Source organism: Aedes albopictus, chromosome 1 (assembly GCF_035046485.1).
Source record: "Aedes albopictus strain Foshan chromosome 1, AalbF5, whole genome shotgun sequence".
Taxonomy (NCBI): Eukaryota; Metazoa; Arthropoda; class Insecta; order Diptera; family Culicidae; genus Aedes; species Aedes albopictus.
In genome coordinates, this window is record NC_085136.1 from 254301883 (window position 1) to 254320119 (window position 18237).

An 18237-nucleotide genomic window follows, 5' to 3' on the forward strand; every position below is an offset into this window, starting at 1 on the left:
CTCTGTAACAGTGTTCGTGATTTGTCATACACGCAGAAAAATGTCTGGTAAAAACAACAATATTAGACTTAAAATCAATTAAAATTTCACTTTGTTCTGGCCCCAAAAAGAAATATTATTGTTTATACAATCCAGTCTGTTTGTTTTTAAGTGATGATTGATTGTTGAAAGTAAGTAAATATGTTAGATTCTACCATCGACTTTCGTTGTTTGACAGGTGCAAATTAAAATAGGATTGTTGATTTTAACATAAATTGATTTTACTTTCTATCGTATCGTATATTGAAAATAAAAGCATAATATTATTTCTACAATTTTTTCCATAAAGCTTTATATTGTAAAAACAAACAGAAATACATTTAAATTTAAATGGAAGAAAATTGTAAAAATAATCATATATTACATGATTTCAAAGATATTTGTGTATGTAATATCAACAATCACTATTTTTAGTTCAATGTGAACAATTTTCTGTCCGTGTAAGAGAAGGTGGTGTTTGGTATCCGCATACTTATCAGTAACGCACACTACAGCATGAAGGTTGAACTTTCATCCGCAGATAGCGCTGCGGTACTGTCCCCCTGAGCATCAGCGTAGTGGGCATTCTTGATATTCTTATTCCTTGATTATATGTTATGGTTTCGGAGGTGTACATTGTCAAAGTTGTAGTTGTAGTAGTAGTAGTAGTATCTTGCAAATGATAAATATTGTTTTAGAAGTAATAATACGGTTTCTCAATCAATGAATTTTGTTAAATTAATGTAAAATTTTGACCACATCTTTGCACACTGTCGGAAAGTTCATAAAAAAGCCACTAGGAAAAAATAAATCAGTGATTATTTAATTTGTATTTTGAAGTTACAAAATAAAGAATCTACATGGAAAATATAAAATGGTGGAACATATTAAAAACTTTAGATATCATATACTTTTTTGTCCCAAGTTGTCCCAGGCAAAAGTTGATATTGGAGCATACTTACATAAGTCTGCTAATAGTTCGTGAAGAGTTTAGCTACAAATACTTGCACGTTTTTTATTTAAGGCATATTCTATTTTTTCAGTGTTTTTATCAGTTTTGGCCATTGACTAAAAAACACATTTTCATAAAAAAATCACAATAATAGACTACATAAATGACCCGATTTTGTCAGCCCCTTTCCGGAACACATATTTTGCTCCCCTAAAAAATCTAAACAGATATTCACCCTTTTTACCCCCAATGATCTGCCTTTCAGCAGTAGTTTGATGATAATCTTAATTGAATTGGTCAAAGTTTGACCGTTGGACAATAAGAACAAAAAGTTCGTCGCAAAATGGGGCTGACAAAATCGGGTCCGTACTGTATAGCCATTTTCAAAAATTCGTCTTTTTTTAAGCGAAAACATCAAATATGAGTTACTTTACGCATAAATAATACGAAAAAACCAAAAAAAATTCTTGGCCGCCGGATTGTATGTAAGCCGGCCATAGTGGAGTGCGCGGCCTTCCACGAAACCGACAATCCGTTCCTGGTTATCTGCCAAAAATGATTTTAGCTCGTCGTTCCACCGGCATACGAGCTACGTGCCCAGCCCACCGCAGCCTGTTTTATTAGCTTCACTATACTGCCGTGTGCAGCATAGTTGTCCCATGTTAATAGGAATTCCATAGAACATGAGACAACTATGCTGTACACTGCATCGGTGTTGAAATCAGCATCCTGCAAGGGGGCATCAAAATCATCGCCGTCTACGTACCCCGGCAATGCGTGAATAGCAACGGAACATCGGACCTGTTCACGTAGGCTGACAAACCACCAGAAGAATTTCGTAGTGGCTGACGATCTAAAAGCTTACCTCTCCCTGTAGCGAAACCACGTAGGTAAAAAAAACGGCAGATCATCTCAACACAGGCACGTGTGTCTTGCACCATCACGACGAACCCAAGTTCATCCCCCCGGCGGGAATAACTTCGACGCAGGACGTTTTTCTATCGGATCTGGCCCTATCGAAATCGACTACTCACCAGGACTTGAGCTCGGATCACCTCCCGGTGACATGCGAGCTTGTATGTGCCCCAACATCAATCCCACCGGCGATGAGACGAGACGGGACTACCATCGAGTCGACTGGGTGACTTTCAGCCGCCTGGTGGTGGGCTCTCAACTTCCAGAAGGCCCGGAACTACCAACCGTCGAAGCCATTGAAATCTGAACGTGTTCAATTAAGCCATTCGTACAGCCGAGGACACCTACATCTACTGGGTACGGGTGAAACGTCGATTCGCAGCAATTGACGTCCACACCCGCCAGATTATCCAACAACGCAACGCCATCCGAAGGCAGTTCCAACGGACCAGATGCCTGTTGAAAAAGCAGGAACTTTCCCTCCTCAGCAGCCAAATCAAGAACCGGATAGACACGTTGAGGAACAAACAATTCTCGGAAAACATCAGTCGGCTAGATGACCATTCCATGCCCTTCTGGAAGTGGCCAAAATCCTGAAGAAACGACCACAAACTGTTCCCGCAATGAAGGACGAAGTCGGTAGCCTTCGTCTTGGTGCCCCCGTCGGAGAAAGCAAATGCCATCGCCACCAAGCTTGTAGAGGCGCACAACCTCGGAGCCAGCATGCCAAGTCCCCACGAAGAACCGGTCCGACGAACCATCAACCAACTCGACGACAACGATGAAGTCCCTTCCGATGGACAGATTACCGAAGACGAGGTTAGGTCGGCGATCAAGCGAACGAAACATATGAAGACCCCCGGCAACGTCGGAATATTCGACCTGGTTCTGCAGAAGCTCGCGGGCAAATCGTACCGCTTTCTGGCTGCGATCTTCACCAGGTGCTTCCAAATGAACCACTTCCCAACTATATAGGTGGAAGATGGGGGAAGTTATCCCCATTCTGAAACCTAGAAAGGACCCAACAGCTGCAACGAGTTACCGACCCATCACTTTGCTATCGGCAGCGAGCAAAGTGTTCGAGCGCCTGATCATCCGATGTTTAATGATTCATATCGACGAAAGGGACCTCACCGTACCGATGCAGTTGGCATTGGCGTAGCTAGCTTTATCTTTTATCTCACTCACTCTCCTAAACAAACACGAGAAAGAGAAGGATCAAAGAAGGGGCACAGGTCCCCTCTTGCATCCCACTCTTTCTTGCGTTTGTTTAGGAGAGTGAGTGAGAAGAAAGAAAAAGCTAGCTACGCCAATGGCAGTTGGGATTCCGAAGGGGGCACTCCACCGTCCACCAGCTAGTGCGTGTGGAGAACATAATCCACCGGAACAAAGGCCGTCGCGAAGAACATGGCTATGGTATTCCTAGACGCTGAAAAGGCATTCGATAAAGTCTGGCACAACGGCCTCATCCAAAAAGCTGGCATACCTAACTAACAGATCTTTCCCCCCGGTATACCTAGCAGGTACACCATCTAGAGTCCAAGCTGTTGCAACAGGTGCTCCACAAGGCAGCCTCCTCGGTCCGATCCTGTACAATCTGTATACCTCGGACATCCCGCAGCTCTCGGGCGACTGCTCCTTGGCACTGTATGCGGACGGCACTGCAATAGTGGCTAACGGCTGCAACGGAGAGTCACTGCCTAGCCTATGTAGACTACCTGTCCGTCCAGCTGGAAGATCGAGGTGAACGAGTATTACGAAAGATAATGCAGCACTATAAATGCATTATCCCTATAAAAGATTACATTATAGGGGAACATTACAAATGCGTAACAAAACAGGACATCACATAAGGACATATACAACACAAAACATGCCCCACGTTGGGCGCCATTATAACGAAACAATATAGTGGAGCACTACAAATTCATATTAACGTAGTTGAACACTACAAATGCGTAATAAATTAGAACATCACATATGGACATACACAACACAGAAAATATATTTTGCCCTGTTACCCCAATGGATAACAATTCCCGATGACAGGATGACGAGGTTTCATTATTCTTGTTGGTCCATCAGTCAATCCTGTAATCGTATTTTCTCTGACAGGTTGCCTTTTGTTCGCAGCATTAGTTGCTTTCATAGCTTGAGTTTTGTTTGGGAATTTCTAATCCTAAGGGGGCATTCTGAAGCAGATTTTGTGAGACGTCTACACTTTGATGTCCCTGTTAGGGAAGGGTCTACACATGTCTTCCAGTTATTAATTGCCCGAAACTACCTAAATGTAGGCCATCAAAACGATATCACTGATTTCTCATAGTGTCCTATCACTTCAGAGAACTATAAATGTGCATTAAACTTGGGTAAAAGTTTACAAGTAAAAACTTACGTATAACACAATAAATAAAACTTGTTATACGAGGTTAAGATCTAAGCGAATGTGTTCAGGCATCGTGGAGGTCGAAGCTTTCTCCTTCACCGGACTGCTTCATCCACGTCAATGGCCGGCCAGAATAATTCCTGGGGAAATTCTCTGTGAAGTTCTTGGAAGAAATCCTGGAAACATTTCTGTAGAAATTTCTGGAGAGATTTCCGGAAGAACTCCTGAAAAAATACCCGGAGGAGTTCCTTGAAAAAATCCGGAAGAAGTCCTGCAGAAATACCCGAAGGAATTCCTGGAGGAAGCACCGGAGTAATTTCTGATGTGAGCCCTAGAGGAATTCCCGGAGAAATTTCTGGAGGAAGTCCTGAAGGAATTACAGGAGAAATTCTGAAGAAATTCCAGGAAGTGTTCCTGGAGGAATTCCCGGTAACATTCCCGGAGACATTCCCGAAGGTATTCCTGGAAAAATCCATGGAGGAATTCCTGGAGAAATTCCCGGAGGAGTTCCAGGATAAATTCCCGGATGATTTCCTGGAGGAAGTTCTAGAGGAATTTCTAGAGAAATTTCTGGGAAAAAATATCACGGAAGACTTCCTGGAGAAACTCCCAGAGGATTTTCTTGAAAAAAAAACAAGTTTTCCTGTAGAAATTCCCGAAGGAATTCATGGAGGATTTCCGAGAAAATTTCCTGAAGAAAAAAAAAACGGAGGAATTCCCGGAGACATTCCTAGAGGAATTCCTGGAGAAATCCACGGATGAATTCCTGGAAAAATTCCCGGAGAAATTCCAGGATAAATTCCCGGAGGGCTTTCTGAGAAAAAAAAATCACGGAAAACTTCCTGAAGAAATTCCCGGAAGAATTCCTGGAAGAATCCCTGAAGGAATTCCTGGAAGCATTCCCGGAGGATTTCCCGGAAAGTTTCCTGAAGAAATTTACAATGCAACTCCTGGAGAAAATCACGGAGAATTTCATGAAGGAATTCCCAGAGGAACTCATGGAGGAATTCATGGTGAAATTGCTGGTGGAATTCCTGGAAAAATCCCTGAAGTATTTCCTGGAGGAATACCCAGAGAAATTCCTGGAGGATTTCTTGGAGTATTTCCCGGAGGAATTTCTGGAGGATGTCCTAGAGGAACTCCCGGAGGATTTCCTGAAGAAATTCGTGGAGGAAGTCCTTGAGGAATACCTGGGGAATTCCTGGAAAAATTCCTTGAAGAATTCCTGGAGACATTCCCAAAAGGAATTCGTTAAAGACGGTGTTAAAGTATTGCCTCTCGCACCACCGTACTCGACAGTCTACTATCCTGCCAAATAGATTTTAGCTTGCTGACCAACTATGTTGAAAACGGAATACTTCTTGTTTATTAGGTTGTTTATACAAGTATTTTTGTTTTAAGACTAGACGGAACCTATCGAATAATATCAGAACCAAGGACACCATACGTGTTACTTTATCTTAACTTTCGGAAGAACTTGCTGAAAGTTTTCAGTTTTGAGATAAAATTGTTAGAACGTTTTGATTGCTGTTGTTACCTAACGTCACCATTGCCGGATAGATCTTAACCTGCCGAAAAAATTTGCAGAAAACGCCATTCATTAGAGTATCAAGATATACGTGTTTAAATATTTGACACAAGGTGCCACCTAGTGAATAAATCACGTATCTAAGGCTGTCAAACAGTTTTTAGCCTGCTGAAGAACTTTATTGATAACGGCATCATTCTATTTTATCAGGATTCTGAGATATAGAAGTTTGAACATGTTTGAAACTGGCGCCACCTAGCGGACGATTTTCGAACCAAAGACGCCATTGCCAGATAGTTCTTAGCCTATTGATCAACTTTGTTGAAAGCGGCATGCTTGTAGCTCATTAGGGTACCGAGATATACGTGTTTATTTTTTTTTTCAGACAGAAGGCTCCACCTAGCGAATAAATTCCAAACCAAAGACCTTACTATCAGATAGTTCTGAGCTTGCTGAAGAACTTTGCCGAAGAAGGCATCATTCTATCATATTAGGTTTCTAAGATATGAGGGATTGAACATATTCTACACTGGCACCGTCTAGCGGCTGAATCACGAACCAAAGTCGCCGTTGCCAGTTAGTCCTTAACCTGCTGAACAAATTCGCCGAAAACACGGACATTACTCTTCTACATCATCAGGATCTTGAGGTATGCGTTGTGCAAAGTATGTGGCCAATTTTGGTACCCCAAGACGATCCGGAATAACTCCGGAACCATGTAGACCAGGCACCCATGTCCCCGGAATCCAAAACTAGAAGAGTTTTTCGGGAAGTTATGAAAATTTCATCAAAATCCATCGAAAAACAAAAAAACCTAGATTAATCCACCTAGTGGTGATAGTGCCTTTCTCGTCGAACATGTACTCATGATCTTTCCTTGGTCGGGATACGACTGGGATAGTTTTGCTTCAGAATTTTGGCTTTACAGTCTTTTGGAGAAATCGAAAACACTAGTTTATGACTTTTTTCCGACGTTTCGGTCCGTATGGGGCTTTTTCAGAGGTTCAATCGGTCAAGGTTTCCTTGTCAAGATGGCTTTGCTAAACTCAAAAAATGCCGGGGCCTGTGGCGCAGTGGCTACACGTTCGCTTCATAAGCGGATAATCTAGGGTTCGATCCCAGCCACGGCACTTCGTCGGTTGCTCTTCCCCCCAAGAGCGGCTGGCATTTGACCCTCTTCTGAGCTGTCATAGCTCAAACGGACCCGGATAATTGGATATTGGCGAACGGCAACCCATATTGGACGACCCCAAATCGGACTGGAAAAGGAACAACAGCCACAAATCATTTCATCATCGTGCTCATCATTCTACCGAGGACAGGGTAGAAAAGTGAAAGTAGCACAAAGGCAAACCAGTTCGATATAGTAGAATAAGAATATAATATATAGTAGAATAAGAATATAATGGAATTGCTCACGTAGTGCCCTAGTAGACAGAAGAGCTGTAAAATAGGTTAAGTGGTTAAGAATAAAAAAAAACTCAAAAATTTCATACGGAAGTTTTGGTATATATTGAGTCCGTTCGGTTTGAAACCGTCGTGATGCGGACAATCTACTACCTATCGTGTGGTCTAGAATTCGGTCCCTGTTTTTGGAATCGTCCACTATTGATTTGTATAGAAAATTTCTGTGCATGGGCCATCATTCCGAAGCATGATCTTTCCGTCGACGTAATCCGAACTGTTCCTGAATTCTGAGAATATTTTATTGAGAAAAGCAATAATTTTAAAAAAATTGGAAAACTTATTATTGGAACATATCCCGACGTATAGACAGAGCTGGAAAATATCAGAATTTTCAGTTGACTGCATGAGCACCTTCACTATCACTGAAGGCCGATCAACATCAAGACGATAATTACAAGCTAGGATATAACTTCTTTCACAATCACAGATAACTTTACGGTCTTCGACAAAGTTTTTTCTTCACACTTTAGGCTATATTTTATTATCATAGGTTACAAGATTCATGTAAAATTTGACAGAAAATGCAAGCAATAAAACCATAAAAAAAATTCCAATAGTTTTAGACGCAAAAGAGGATTGAAAAAACTTTGTCCGGGGTTGATGCGATAATTTTCATTTTCCCATATAACGTTGATCCATCCTACTGTATATTTTTACACCTCAGGAATCTGAAATGGTGTGATTTGTTGAGATTGCTTTAGTACAGACAAACAGAAATATCATTTGGAACATATTCATCATCAACATCGTCACGAAAAAATAATCGCCAAATGCTGATCAGGTTGCATTTCACATATCGCTGCTGGCTTGATGGCGGTAGCGAGTAAACGTCAAACGAACAAAAACGATTTCACGCGTAACTTTATCAAATACCGTATCTAACAAAATCCACGAACGGAGACAATCGAAGGGGAAGTTCGCTGTTCCCGTAGCAACTAATACATTGAGCATTTCAAAAACGTGAAAAATCCGGGTATTTTTTTCACAAATCATCCCTAAAGGTAAGTGATACAAGTAGTCCTTAACGAAATTCAGCGCCTCATGTGAAAATCTCTTTTTTGTTTACATAGAGTAATGCGGGGCAAAAGTTCGCAGTGGGTCTTACTCTGCGCACGAGTTAAAAACCCAGGCAAACTTGTATGGATTCGATACATTGTCAGGCCAGATACTCGTCAATAAAAACTGGAACGATTTCGTTATGTAGTGGCAGAGTTATGTAAACAAATGTGTTTCTAGCTGTTTTGATGTAATTTTTGGATCTTTTGTAATAAGAATTTGTAATGATCGAAAGAAGAAGATTTACAAAATCTCTTGATGTCGTAGAATCGTAATTCCATAGTAGTTCGAGAGGTGCACTCGAATAAACAAAAAGCTTCTAGTGCTTCTTGTAAGAAGGAACAGTCTCGACAGTGGGGCAAAAGTTCGCAATAGCTGTGGGGCAAAAGTTCACACTATATTTCTGAATCTAGAACATCAATATAGTTACAAAATATTTGAAGCAATGACGATTTCGTATATAAACTAATATTATGTATAATATGTGTAGTATGCATCTTTAAATCGTTCTGAAAGAGGATTTGAACTTATTTTAGGAAGAAAATCAATTATAAGGCAATCAGTGTGTTCGCCTTTTAAAAATGAAAAAATGGCTGAAAAAACATTTTGGAACATTTTTTTGCCATATTCGTGTCAACCTTTGAAAGTTTTTGGGAATATTATGTTGTTCTACTTTTTTTGGGGTCTTTCATAGCTTAGTTTGTAAATTTATACTTATAATTCATCACCGTACTGACGAAGGTTAGATTAAAATTACGGTCTCGTTCAAAAATTTTGCAGCATATTTGTTTTTTTTTTTCAAGTATTTTGTGTAACACTTACAACTGTTATTACTTCACAATGTATTTTGACAACTTCAGTAACGCTGGAAAGAAATGCTCTTTGTTTTACGTTTTGGAAGTGTTCATAAAATACACTGTATACTAAAGCTGAGTACGAGACCGTGTTCCAATTGGCATGTAATGCCATGAATTGAAAGAAACACATTTCGTGCATAGAGTGAAATGGTGAACATGAATTAACATGAAATAAATGAACTTCACGCTAATAAACTATCCTTCACAATGTGCGAATTTTTGCCCCGCACAGTGCAAACTTTTGCCCCCACTATGGGGCAAAAGTTCGCATTTGAGTACTTGTATTAAAAAATTTATTACAAGAACTACAAAAGGAACGTGGAAAAATCTAGTACTACGTTTCGAAGGTAACATGATAGGGATTCGTTTAACGAGAAACAATGATATTATTTTCTTTTTGTTTAAGGTTGAAGGATTCGTCATTGACATAATCGTCATCATTGAAAATTCAAAAGTAGTTTTCTCGCTCAAAACATGCATGTTTACATTGAAAATGTATTCACTGTACTCCATTCTGCATCTGCAATACATTGAATACATTTTCATTGCGGTATTTTCAGCTTTGAACGAGAAAACTTCTTCCGAATTTTCAATGATGACGATTATGTCAATGACGAATCCTTCAACCTAAATAGTTATTTGATATATACTGTTAGGTGCGCACTTTTGCCCCGCATTACTCTATGTTACATACGGTGTTTGGTAAAGTTAGGCTTGATCTATATTTGATTCAACCGTTGAAACAAGCACGATGGGTAGTAAGTAGAGTGAGACCAAGGAGAATACATTTTACTAAGGTGGCGCAGATAAACATTGCAAACCACTGGTTGTCTCTTCCACTCTTCTGGTGTTCTTATGCAACTAAAATAGTGACGTCACTATTTCAGTTCCATAAGAACACCAGAAGAATGGAAGAGACAACCAGTGATTTGCAATGTTTATCTGCGCCACCTTAGTAAAATGTATTCTCCTTGGAGTGAGACGTCTGTATATATGTGGCCTTATTTCAGTCAAGATTTTGTTCTCTTACACATATTTATCGCTTGCATTGACTTTATTCACTTTTGTAGTTCCTGTTCCACCCAATTCTGGTTCTGCATCACTATCGGTAGCCTTCAATGTGATCTGAGCCAATTTTATTGCTAATCGTTCCTCAGGTTATTAAAAAAACCGCGGTTTGATGTGTCGCATGCATAGGTTTGGTTCACTTTTGTATTTGGCCACTTTCGGTAGGATACCCGAGAAACCCAATCCTGAACACTACCGATAGTTTTGAATGCGGTCTGAGCCAATTTTCTTGCTAACCGTTTTTTCGGGTTATCTAAAAAGTCACGATTTTATGTATAGCATGTATGGGTTAGGATCACTTTTTCATTTGGCCACTTCCAGCGGGACACCCGGAACCGATTCCGGGACAATACCGATTATCCCCTATATGGTTTGAGACTAGTTTCTTGCTATCTGTCCTTCAGGTTTCCTAAAAGCCATGAATTGATGCGTCTAATGGATGGGTTTGGTTCATTTTTGCATTTGACCACTTCCGGCGTAACAACTGAAACGGTTCTGGAACACTACCGATATTGTCTTAAGTGGTCTGAGCCTACCCAAGTAACCACAAGCATTATATCATTGCACGAATTAGACTGCATATCAACCTTTGCAATGCGAAATGCAGTAATTGTACACTTATCATGCAATAATCCATTAGATTGGCATTATCAATGTTTTGATGCATTACATTTTTTCTTTACATTAGGGTGCATTAAAAGGTGATATATGATAATTCAATTATTCAACACTGCAGAAACTGTATAAATGCAATGTACAAACTAGCAAAGGTTGCTCTAACAATACAATTATAAAAGCTTGACTCTATTGGTAAACAAATGAAATCAAGAAGAGCTAACAACTTCACGGTCAACTATAGCGGTCTTCAACACTTCTGGTTCGACTCCCGACCAACTTAATTTTCGTTTGAACCACCGATCGACGACTTTCTTCAGCAACACCATTTTAAAGATGACCTTTTCTCTTTTCTGATGATCACATGCCAATAATGATGGAAACCGCAATTAGCATAATGTTATGAGCAGTGTACGAAGGGTGTTTTAATTTTCTTATATTGGTTCAATATCTTCTGGAATGCATTATGTATTTATTAGTGATCTATCAGAATGTGATTATAGGGATTCTATTACATATGCCATTGTCGTTTGCCCTCTACTGAAATGGTTGAGGCAGAAGAACGGTTTCCTTTTAGTTAAAGAAATATCACTTGTTACCACTGTAGCAGAAACGGTCTACGGCACCAGCGCGTATGGAACTCATCTAGCGGTCTTCAACACTTCTGGTTCGACTCCCGACACGGCAACAAAAAAAATGGTTAAAACATTCATGTGGGGGGGGGCATTAGTACCGTCGATATCGAAACGGTGCTAAAAATAGATTTTTGTTTTGGTTTTTCGTGTTGCACGTATTAAACTGTGCTAATGCAAATGTACAGCACATGCATTTATGTCACTTTAAAAAAAAAAGACACTACACCCTCTTCAACCAGAGGTTGTACAGACTGAACAAGCACTAACATATGACAACGGACAACACACATAACACCCAGTGGCCCAGTGGAGAATTTTTCGTTTGACGAAAAGTTTTCCCCGACTGGAGCGGGAATCGAACCCACACTCCGAGGCTTACGAAACGTCTAGATGACTGACGCCTCTAGCCGCACGGCCACGAAGCCCACCAATATTGCTTCAATGAGGTGTTTAAAGTAGTACAGCATTATTTACACAATTTTAAATATAAATATATGGCCAAATTGATGCACTTATATACAGCTTCGTGGTTACTTGGGTATTTTCTTGCTAACCGTTCATCAAGTTATCTGAAAAGCCGCTATCTGATGTATCGCATGCATGGGTTTGGTTCATTTTGGCATTTGGCCACTTCCGGCGGGACACCCTAGATTGGTTCCGGAACACTATCGGGAGTCTTTAAAAAGATCTTAGATGTGGTCTGAGCTTATTTTCTTGCTAATCGTTCATCTATTTAATGTGCCGCAGACATGGGTTTGGTTCTCTTCCACATTTGACTACATCCGTCGGAACATCCGGAACCGGTTCCGGAACACTATCGGTTGATACAAATATGGTCTGAAACTATTTTCTATTTTATTTTATCAGGTTGGCTACTTCCGGCAGGACATCTGGAACGGGTTCTGTAACACTACCGGTTCAAATATGGTCTGAGAATGTTTTCCTGCCTACTGTTCATCAGGTTATTGAAAAAGCCGCTGTTTGATGTGTCGCATGCATGGGTTTGATTCACTGTTATATTTGGCCACTTCCGGCGGAACACCCGGAACCGGTTCCGGAACACTACCGGTTTAGTTATGGTCTGAGAATGTTTTCCTACCTACTGTTCATCAGGTTATCGAAAAAGCCACTGTTCGATGTGTTGCATGCATGGGTTTGGTTCACTTTTATATTTGGCCACTTCCGGCGGGACACCCGGAACCGGTTCCGGAACGCTACCGGTTCAGATATGGTCTGAGAATGTTTTCCTGCCTACTGTTCATCAGGTTATCGAAAAAGCCACTGTTTGATGTGTCGCATGCATGGGTTTGATTCACTTTCATATTTGGCCACTTCCGGCGGAACACCCGGAACCGGTTCCGGGACACTACCGGTTCAGATATGGTCTGAGGCAATTTTTTTGCTCGCCTTTCATCAAGTTATCGAAAATGTCGTAGTTTGATGTGTCACATGGATGGGTTTGTAGCGTTTTCATATCTGGCCCCTTTCTGGGGTGCCGATCCGGAACACCTAAATGGCCATAACTCCGGAACGGCTGGACCGATCTGAACCGTTTTCAATAGGAAACAATGGGACTATATACCGCGTCGAATGAACCATCGGTCGTTGAAATCGGTTGATATTTACTATCTAAAAATGACGTGACCTTTTTGTACACACACACACACACACACACACACACACACACACACACACACACACACACACACACACACACACACACACACACACACACACACACACGCATATACGCACACACCAAGGCACACACATACATACACACACACACACACACACACACACACACACACACACACACACACACACACACACACAGACATCATCTCAACTCGTCGAGCTGAGTCGATTGGTATATAAGACTTGACCCCTCCGAGGGCTCTTTAAAATTTTCGTTTTTGGAGTGAACATATAGCCTTTCGGTACACCTTGGTGTACGAGAAAGGCAAAAAACTTATGACTATTTTTGTGCTTTTCCGCAGGTGAAAAATTTACGTTGGCTGGATGAAGGATATTATTGCTCAAATGTGCAGGAAAGTGGTTTAAGCCAAGTGTCGCGTTCTTCACCGATTCCCGCTATTAAAATTTTCATAACCCCCCTTTTTCTGAAATGCAACATTGCAACATGAAATTTGATGTTTTTTTCCTCTCGCCCACCTCTAGCGCCCGCCGACTTCGAGACGGCCATCGCCGCCACCGGTTACGGCAAGTTCAACTTCCTGCTGCTGCTGGTCGCCCTGCCCTGTTGCATGTGCACCGTGTTTGAGACGACCACCATCTCGTACGTGCTTCCAAGCGCAGAGTGCGATCTGCATCTCTCGCTGGTCGACAAAGGAACACTGAATGCGGTCACCTATGGAGGTAGGTACAAATATTTGCGAACACATTTCAGTGCGACCGCCGCCAACAACGGTCGTCGACCAGGTTCCGGGTTGCACCGCGCTGACTGCGTTTGCGTTGCACGTGGTTCAGCTGGGGATGATGGCGGGATCTCGGGCACCGATACGGGCCACAATAGGTCAGGTCAGCAGCGTCAGAAGGCCATGTCCGTTATTATCAATATTGAGCGTTAAATGGGAAAATGCAACTGTACCAGGAAAGGAAATTGTTTGAGCATGGAAAAGGGGAAGCTTTAGCTTTGCAGCATGGGTACGGTTCATGGTATGTTCCATTCTGCCAATGCCAGTGCTTTGTAGAGTAAATAGCATTCCATTGGGGTCATCTTTGCATGCGTGAATTATTGCCAAATAGAGTTTCAAATGAATTTATGAAAATGCATTTATTATGAGTGCAACTATTTTTCGTGGAAACTTTGGATTAATTCCGCGAGCTTTGTATCTTTCTTGCAGGGTCAAAACTTAATTAGTCAGATATCAGAAAGAAATATTCAATAATCATAGACATTTGAGCTTGCTTTGCCTTTAATTCAATAGATGGGTACGTTGAGATGAAAAATAGATATGCCCATTTCTTTTTAAAAGCAACATTTTCAGGACTGGTTGTATTTATTTAAGTGTTATAAAAGATTGTGGGCACGGTTAAGGCTGGGTATGCTGCGCAATTCAGATCCCATTGTGATCCACTAGCCTCTGCCCAGCAACTCCTATCCCTATCTCCTCGTGGTACTGGCCGGAAACTACGAGCAACCTCAGGGAAGATCGTGTAACCAGCCCCGGTAGGAACTTTGGTCGTAGGCTGACAGGGATGGAGGGGGGTGTTTGCTTCTGCAAACATGAGCGTCTGTTCTCCAGGAGGAGCGGCTCACAACAGCGTCTGATCCCCGTCCGCTGGGCGGCTGATCAACGTCCGAGTGCCATGGAAGGACTCTATGGGCCTCAAGAAAGTAGAGGGTTGTTGTCAGGCCCTACGAGCCAGCCGTAAAAAAACATTGTAACGGAATAGCAGCAAAAGAATATGTAATACGAACCGAAACCAACCGCAATGACCCCAGCGAACAAAAAGGACCTGCGATTGGAAACTCGGTACGAGGAACGCCGATTTCTCTACTTCATTGGGAGCACCCGCATACTCGCCGATCTACTGAAGGACCGCGGGCTCGGCATCATAGCGCTGCAGGAGGTGTGTTGGACAGGATCCATGGTGCGAACGTTTAGAGGTAGTCAAACCATCTACCAGAGCTACGACAACACATGCTAGCTGGGAACAGCTTTTATCGTGATGGGTGATATGCAGAGGCACGTGTTTGGTTGGTGGCCGATTGACGAAAGAATGTGGAGGTTGAGGATCAAGGGCTGATTCCGTTTGATGTGGTGATCTCCAGGTGTAACGATACGGGAGGTTGTGATGGAAGAAGGTGCTACAAATGGCCATGTTTTTGGAGGCGGCGAAATCGATGAGGCGTAGGCCATTTTCGTTCGTCAGCTGGTGGGCACTGTACTTTACAATTGTCGGTCTGAATTCCTCCTCCTGACGTACCTGAGTGTTTAGGTCTCCTATGATGGTCTTGACGTGGTGGTTTGGGCAGCGGTCGTACTCGCGTTCGAGCTGCGCGTAAAATGCGTCTTTGTCATCATCACTGCTTCTGGAATGAAAGCTGTGCACGTTTATTATGCTGATGTTGAAAAATCGGCCCTTGATCCTCAACATGCACATTCTTACGTCGATCAGCCACCAACCGATCACGCGCCTCTGCATGTTGCCCATCACTGTAAAAGCTGTTCCCAGCTCACGTGTGTTGCCGCAACTCTGGTAGATGGTATGATCACCTCTAAACGTTCGCACCATAGATCCTGTCCGTCCAACACACCTCCTGCAGCGCTACGATTCAGAACCCACGGCCCTTCAGTATATGATATACTGTATATCGGCGAGGCACACCGGTTGTTCAACGTACCCATGGCGAAGGAAGAGTTTGAAGAAGAGAAAGACCCTATTTATTCAGCAGCCGAAGTGAATGGGTACGACAGGACTTTTGTGAATAAAATCATCCGAAAACATAAGCGAAAAACACAGCGCGACAGTATAACTACCCTACAACCGGACACCAAAGAAGTTAAAAGAGACAGCCTGCCATTCTACCCGAAAATAACGAACCCAATTTAAACCACACTTCACCGACAAGGGTTACACGTTGTTCACTAAAGTGAGAACACTATGCGTGACCTGCTTTGCAACCTCAAAGACAAGGTTCCACCTGACGAGCAGTCTGGCATATACCAGATTCCCTGCAAAGACTGTCCGGCGGTTTACATTGGACAAACCCGCCGGAAAGTCACAGTTCGCATAAGGGAACATAAGAACGCCGTGGTGTCTAAGAAGAGAAACGAATCGAGCGTGGCGGCTCATACGGTGGAAACCGACCACGAAATAGATTGGGGGAGTGCGGAGATCGTTAAAACTGTAAGAAAAGCTTCCTACTTAAACGCATGGGAGTCAATGTTTATCAGCAATGCCCTAAAACCGCTGATGAATGAAGACGATCCTCCCATCATGTCTAGTTTATTCGATCTCGTCGACACGAACCACCAGCAGCAGTAGCATTCTCTCTCTAAACTTGGAACAGCTCAATCAGTCGGACATTGTCCCGTAGATGGGCTGCATCGAGCCCGAAACCGGTCGGCTTTAACCCGTTAACGCCCAAGGTGTCTCACAATTTGAATCTTTGAATAAATTTGTTATCAAAGGTCAAGTTCCAATAAAATAAGCATGGTTTGACGAAAAAAAAATGGAAGTCTATGGTGTAGTTCCAAAAAAAATCTTCATTGTAGGTCCTCAATATCTGCTGATTTTCTCGAGTTCTATTTCAGAACAACTTCTACGCTATCGTTATATTCTGATCCGTATAGATACAATACAGCTCTAAACTAGTGAGAGAGATAATAACCACTCAAAAAGAATAGAAAAAGGACATATAAATTAGGGCAGAAATATAACTCAATAAACGCCTAAAAGTATACAATGCATGGTCCTTGTAATTTCATGTAGTTTCGACTGCAGTGTTCAACAATTCTCAATTTTTTAAACAAATCAAATAAAGAGTGCTCACTATGTGTAGCATAACCAAACATTAAAATACTGTAGAAGTTAGATTTTACACAGATAATGATTTCTAATGAAGAAATAAATAATTTCTAATATTTGAGTTTTTCCTTCAGTACCCCACAAACTCTCTTTATGTACTTACCATACATAAACTTTTCAGAAATGTTGCATGTTTAGAAAGAAAATCGTTTTAAGTACTGTTCCTTTTAATTTGTATCCTTTGACAGATACGTATTTCGATCTCAACTATAAGGTCGTCTTCAGTGTCTCGTACTTACAGGTATTGTACTAGTCTAATCCCTGAAGGAATCCCGGGAGGATTTATTGAAGGAATTCTAAGAGGCATATCTGGTAGAATTCTGAGGGAATCTCAGCTGAAAGCTTGATAGGAATCCCTGAAATAATCACAGAAGAAATCCTGGGAGGAATTGCTGTATAAATCCCGAGCGAGGATCCCGGTTCGTAGAAAGAATACCATTAGAATTCTCTGAATATGTTTCGACAGAATACTTTGAAAGTATACTAAAATGAATCTGTGAAGTAATTCCAGTAGAAATCCATGAAAGAACGGTGGTTGAAATTTCTGAAAGAATCCTTTCATGATTTTCTAAAGAAATTCTGGCAAAAATATCTGAAGTTTTTCCTGAAGGAATCCCGTAAAGATTACCAGATGGAATCCTTAGAGAGATCATGATCATGATTCCTGATGACTGGTCCTGCCGGTCAGAAGCTGAGCAGGTATTCCTGTAAGAACCATAAAAGATGTCTCTATGATCTAGGTTTGCCTGAAAAAAATCTCGGAAGAAATCTATATTTTTTCATATATTTTTTTTTCGGGAGGAATCCCCTAAAGAGTCACAGCAGGAATCCGGGAAGGAATCTCTGAAGGAATTTTAGCACAAATCCCTGAAATAATGTAGAAAAGAATAACTAAAAGAATACTTTCAGAATTTTCCTAAGCAAACCCTGCAAAAATACCTGATCAATCCGAATCAATCCGTACAGCAATCTCGGAAGCAAAATCTGAAGGAATCCCGGGAATAAACCAGGGATGATTCTCGAAAGGAATGCCTGAAGAAATGCTGGAAAGAATTCCTGCAGGTATCTCGAAAAAAAACCTAATCTTATTTCAATTCTTCACCCCACTCTCTTGCCTCTACCTTACTGTCCTCTTCGCCCTCTATTCCAACCCTCTACCCTACGCTCTATCATAACCTTCA

General features: G+C 41.6%; 1 protein-coding gene across 1 annotated transcript in view; it reads left to right on the forward strand.

Moving 5' to 3' along the window:
• LOC109622759 (synaptic vesicle glycoprotein 2A-like) overlaps nucleotides 1–18237 on the forward strand; it is a 169174-nt gene that overhangs the window by 25500 nt on the left and 125437 nt on the right. The window contains exon 2 of the mRNA XM_062846625.1: nucleotides 13679–13876. Coding sequence (XP_062702609.1) covers nucleotides 13679–13876 — 198 coding nt within the window. The remainder of the gene's footprint in view (nucleotides 1–13678; nucleotides 13877–18237) is intronic.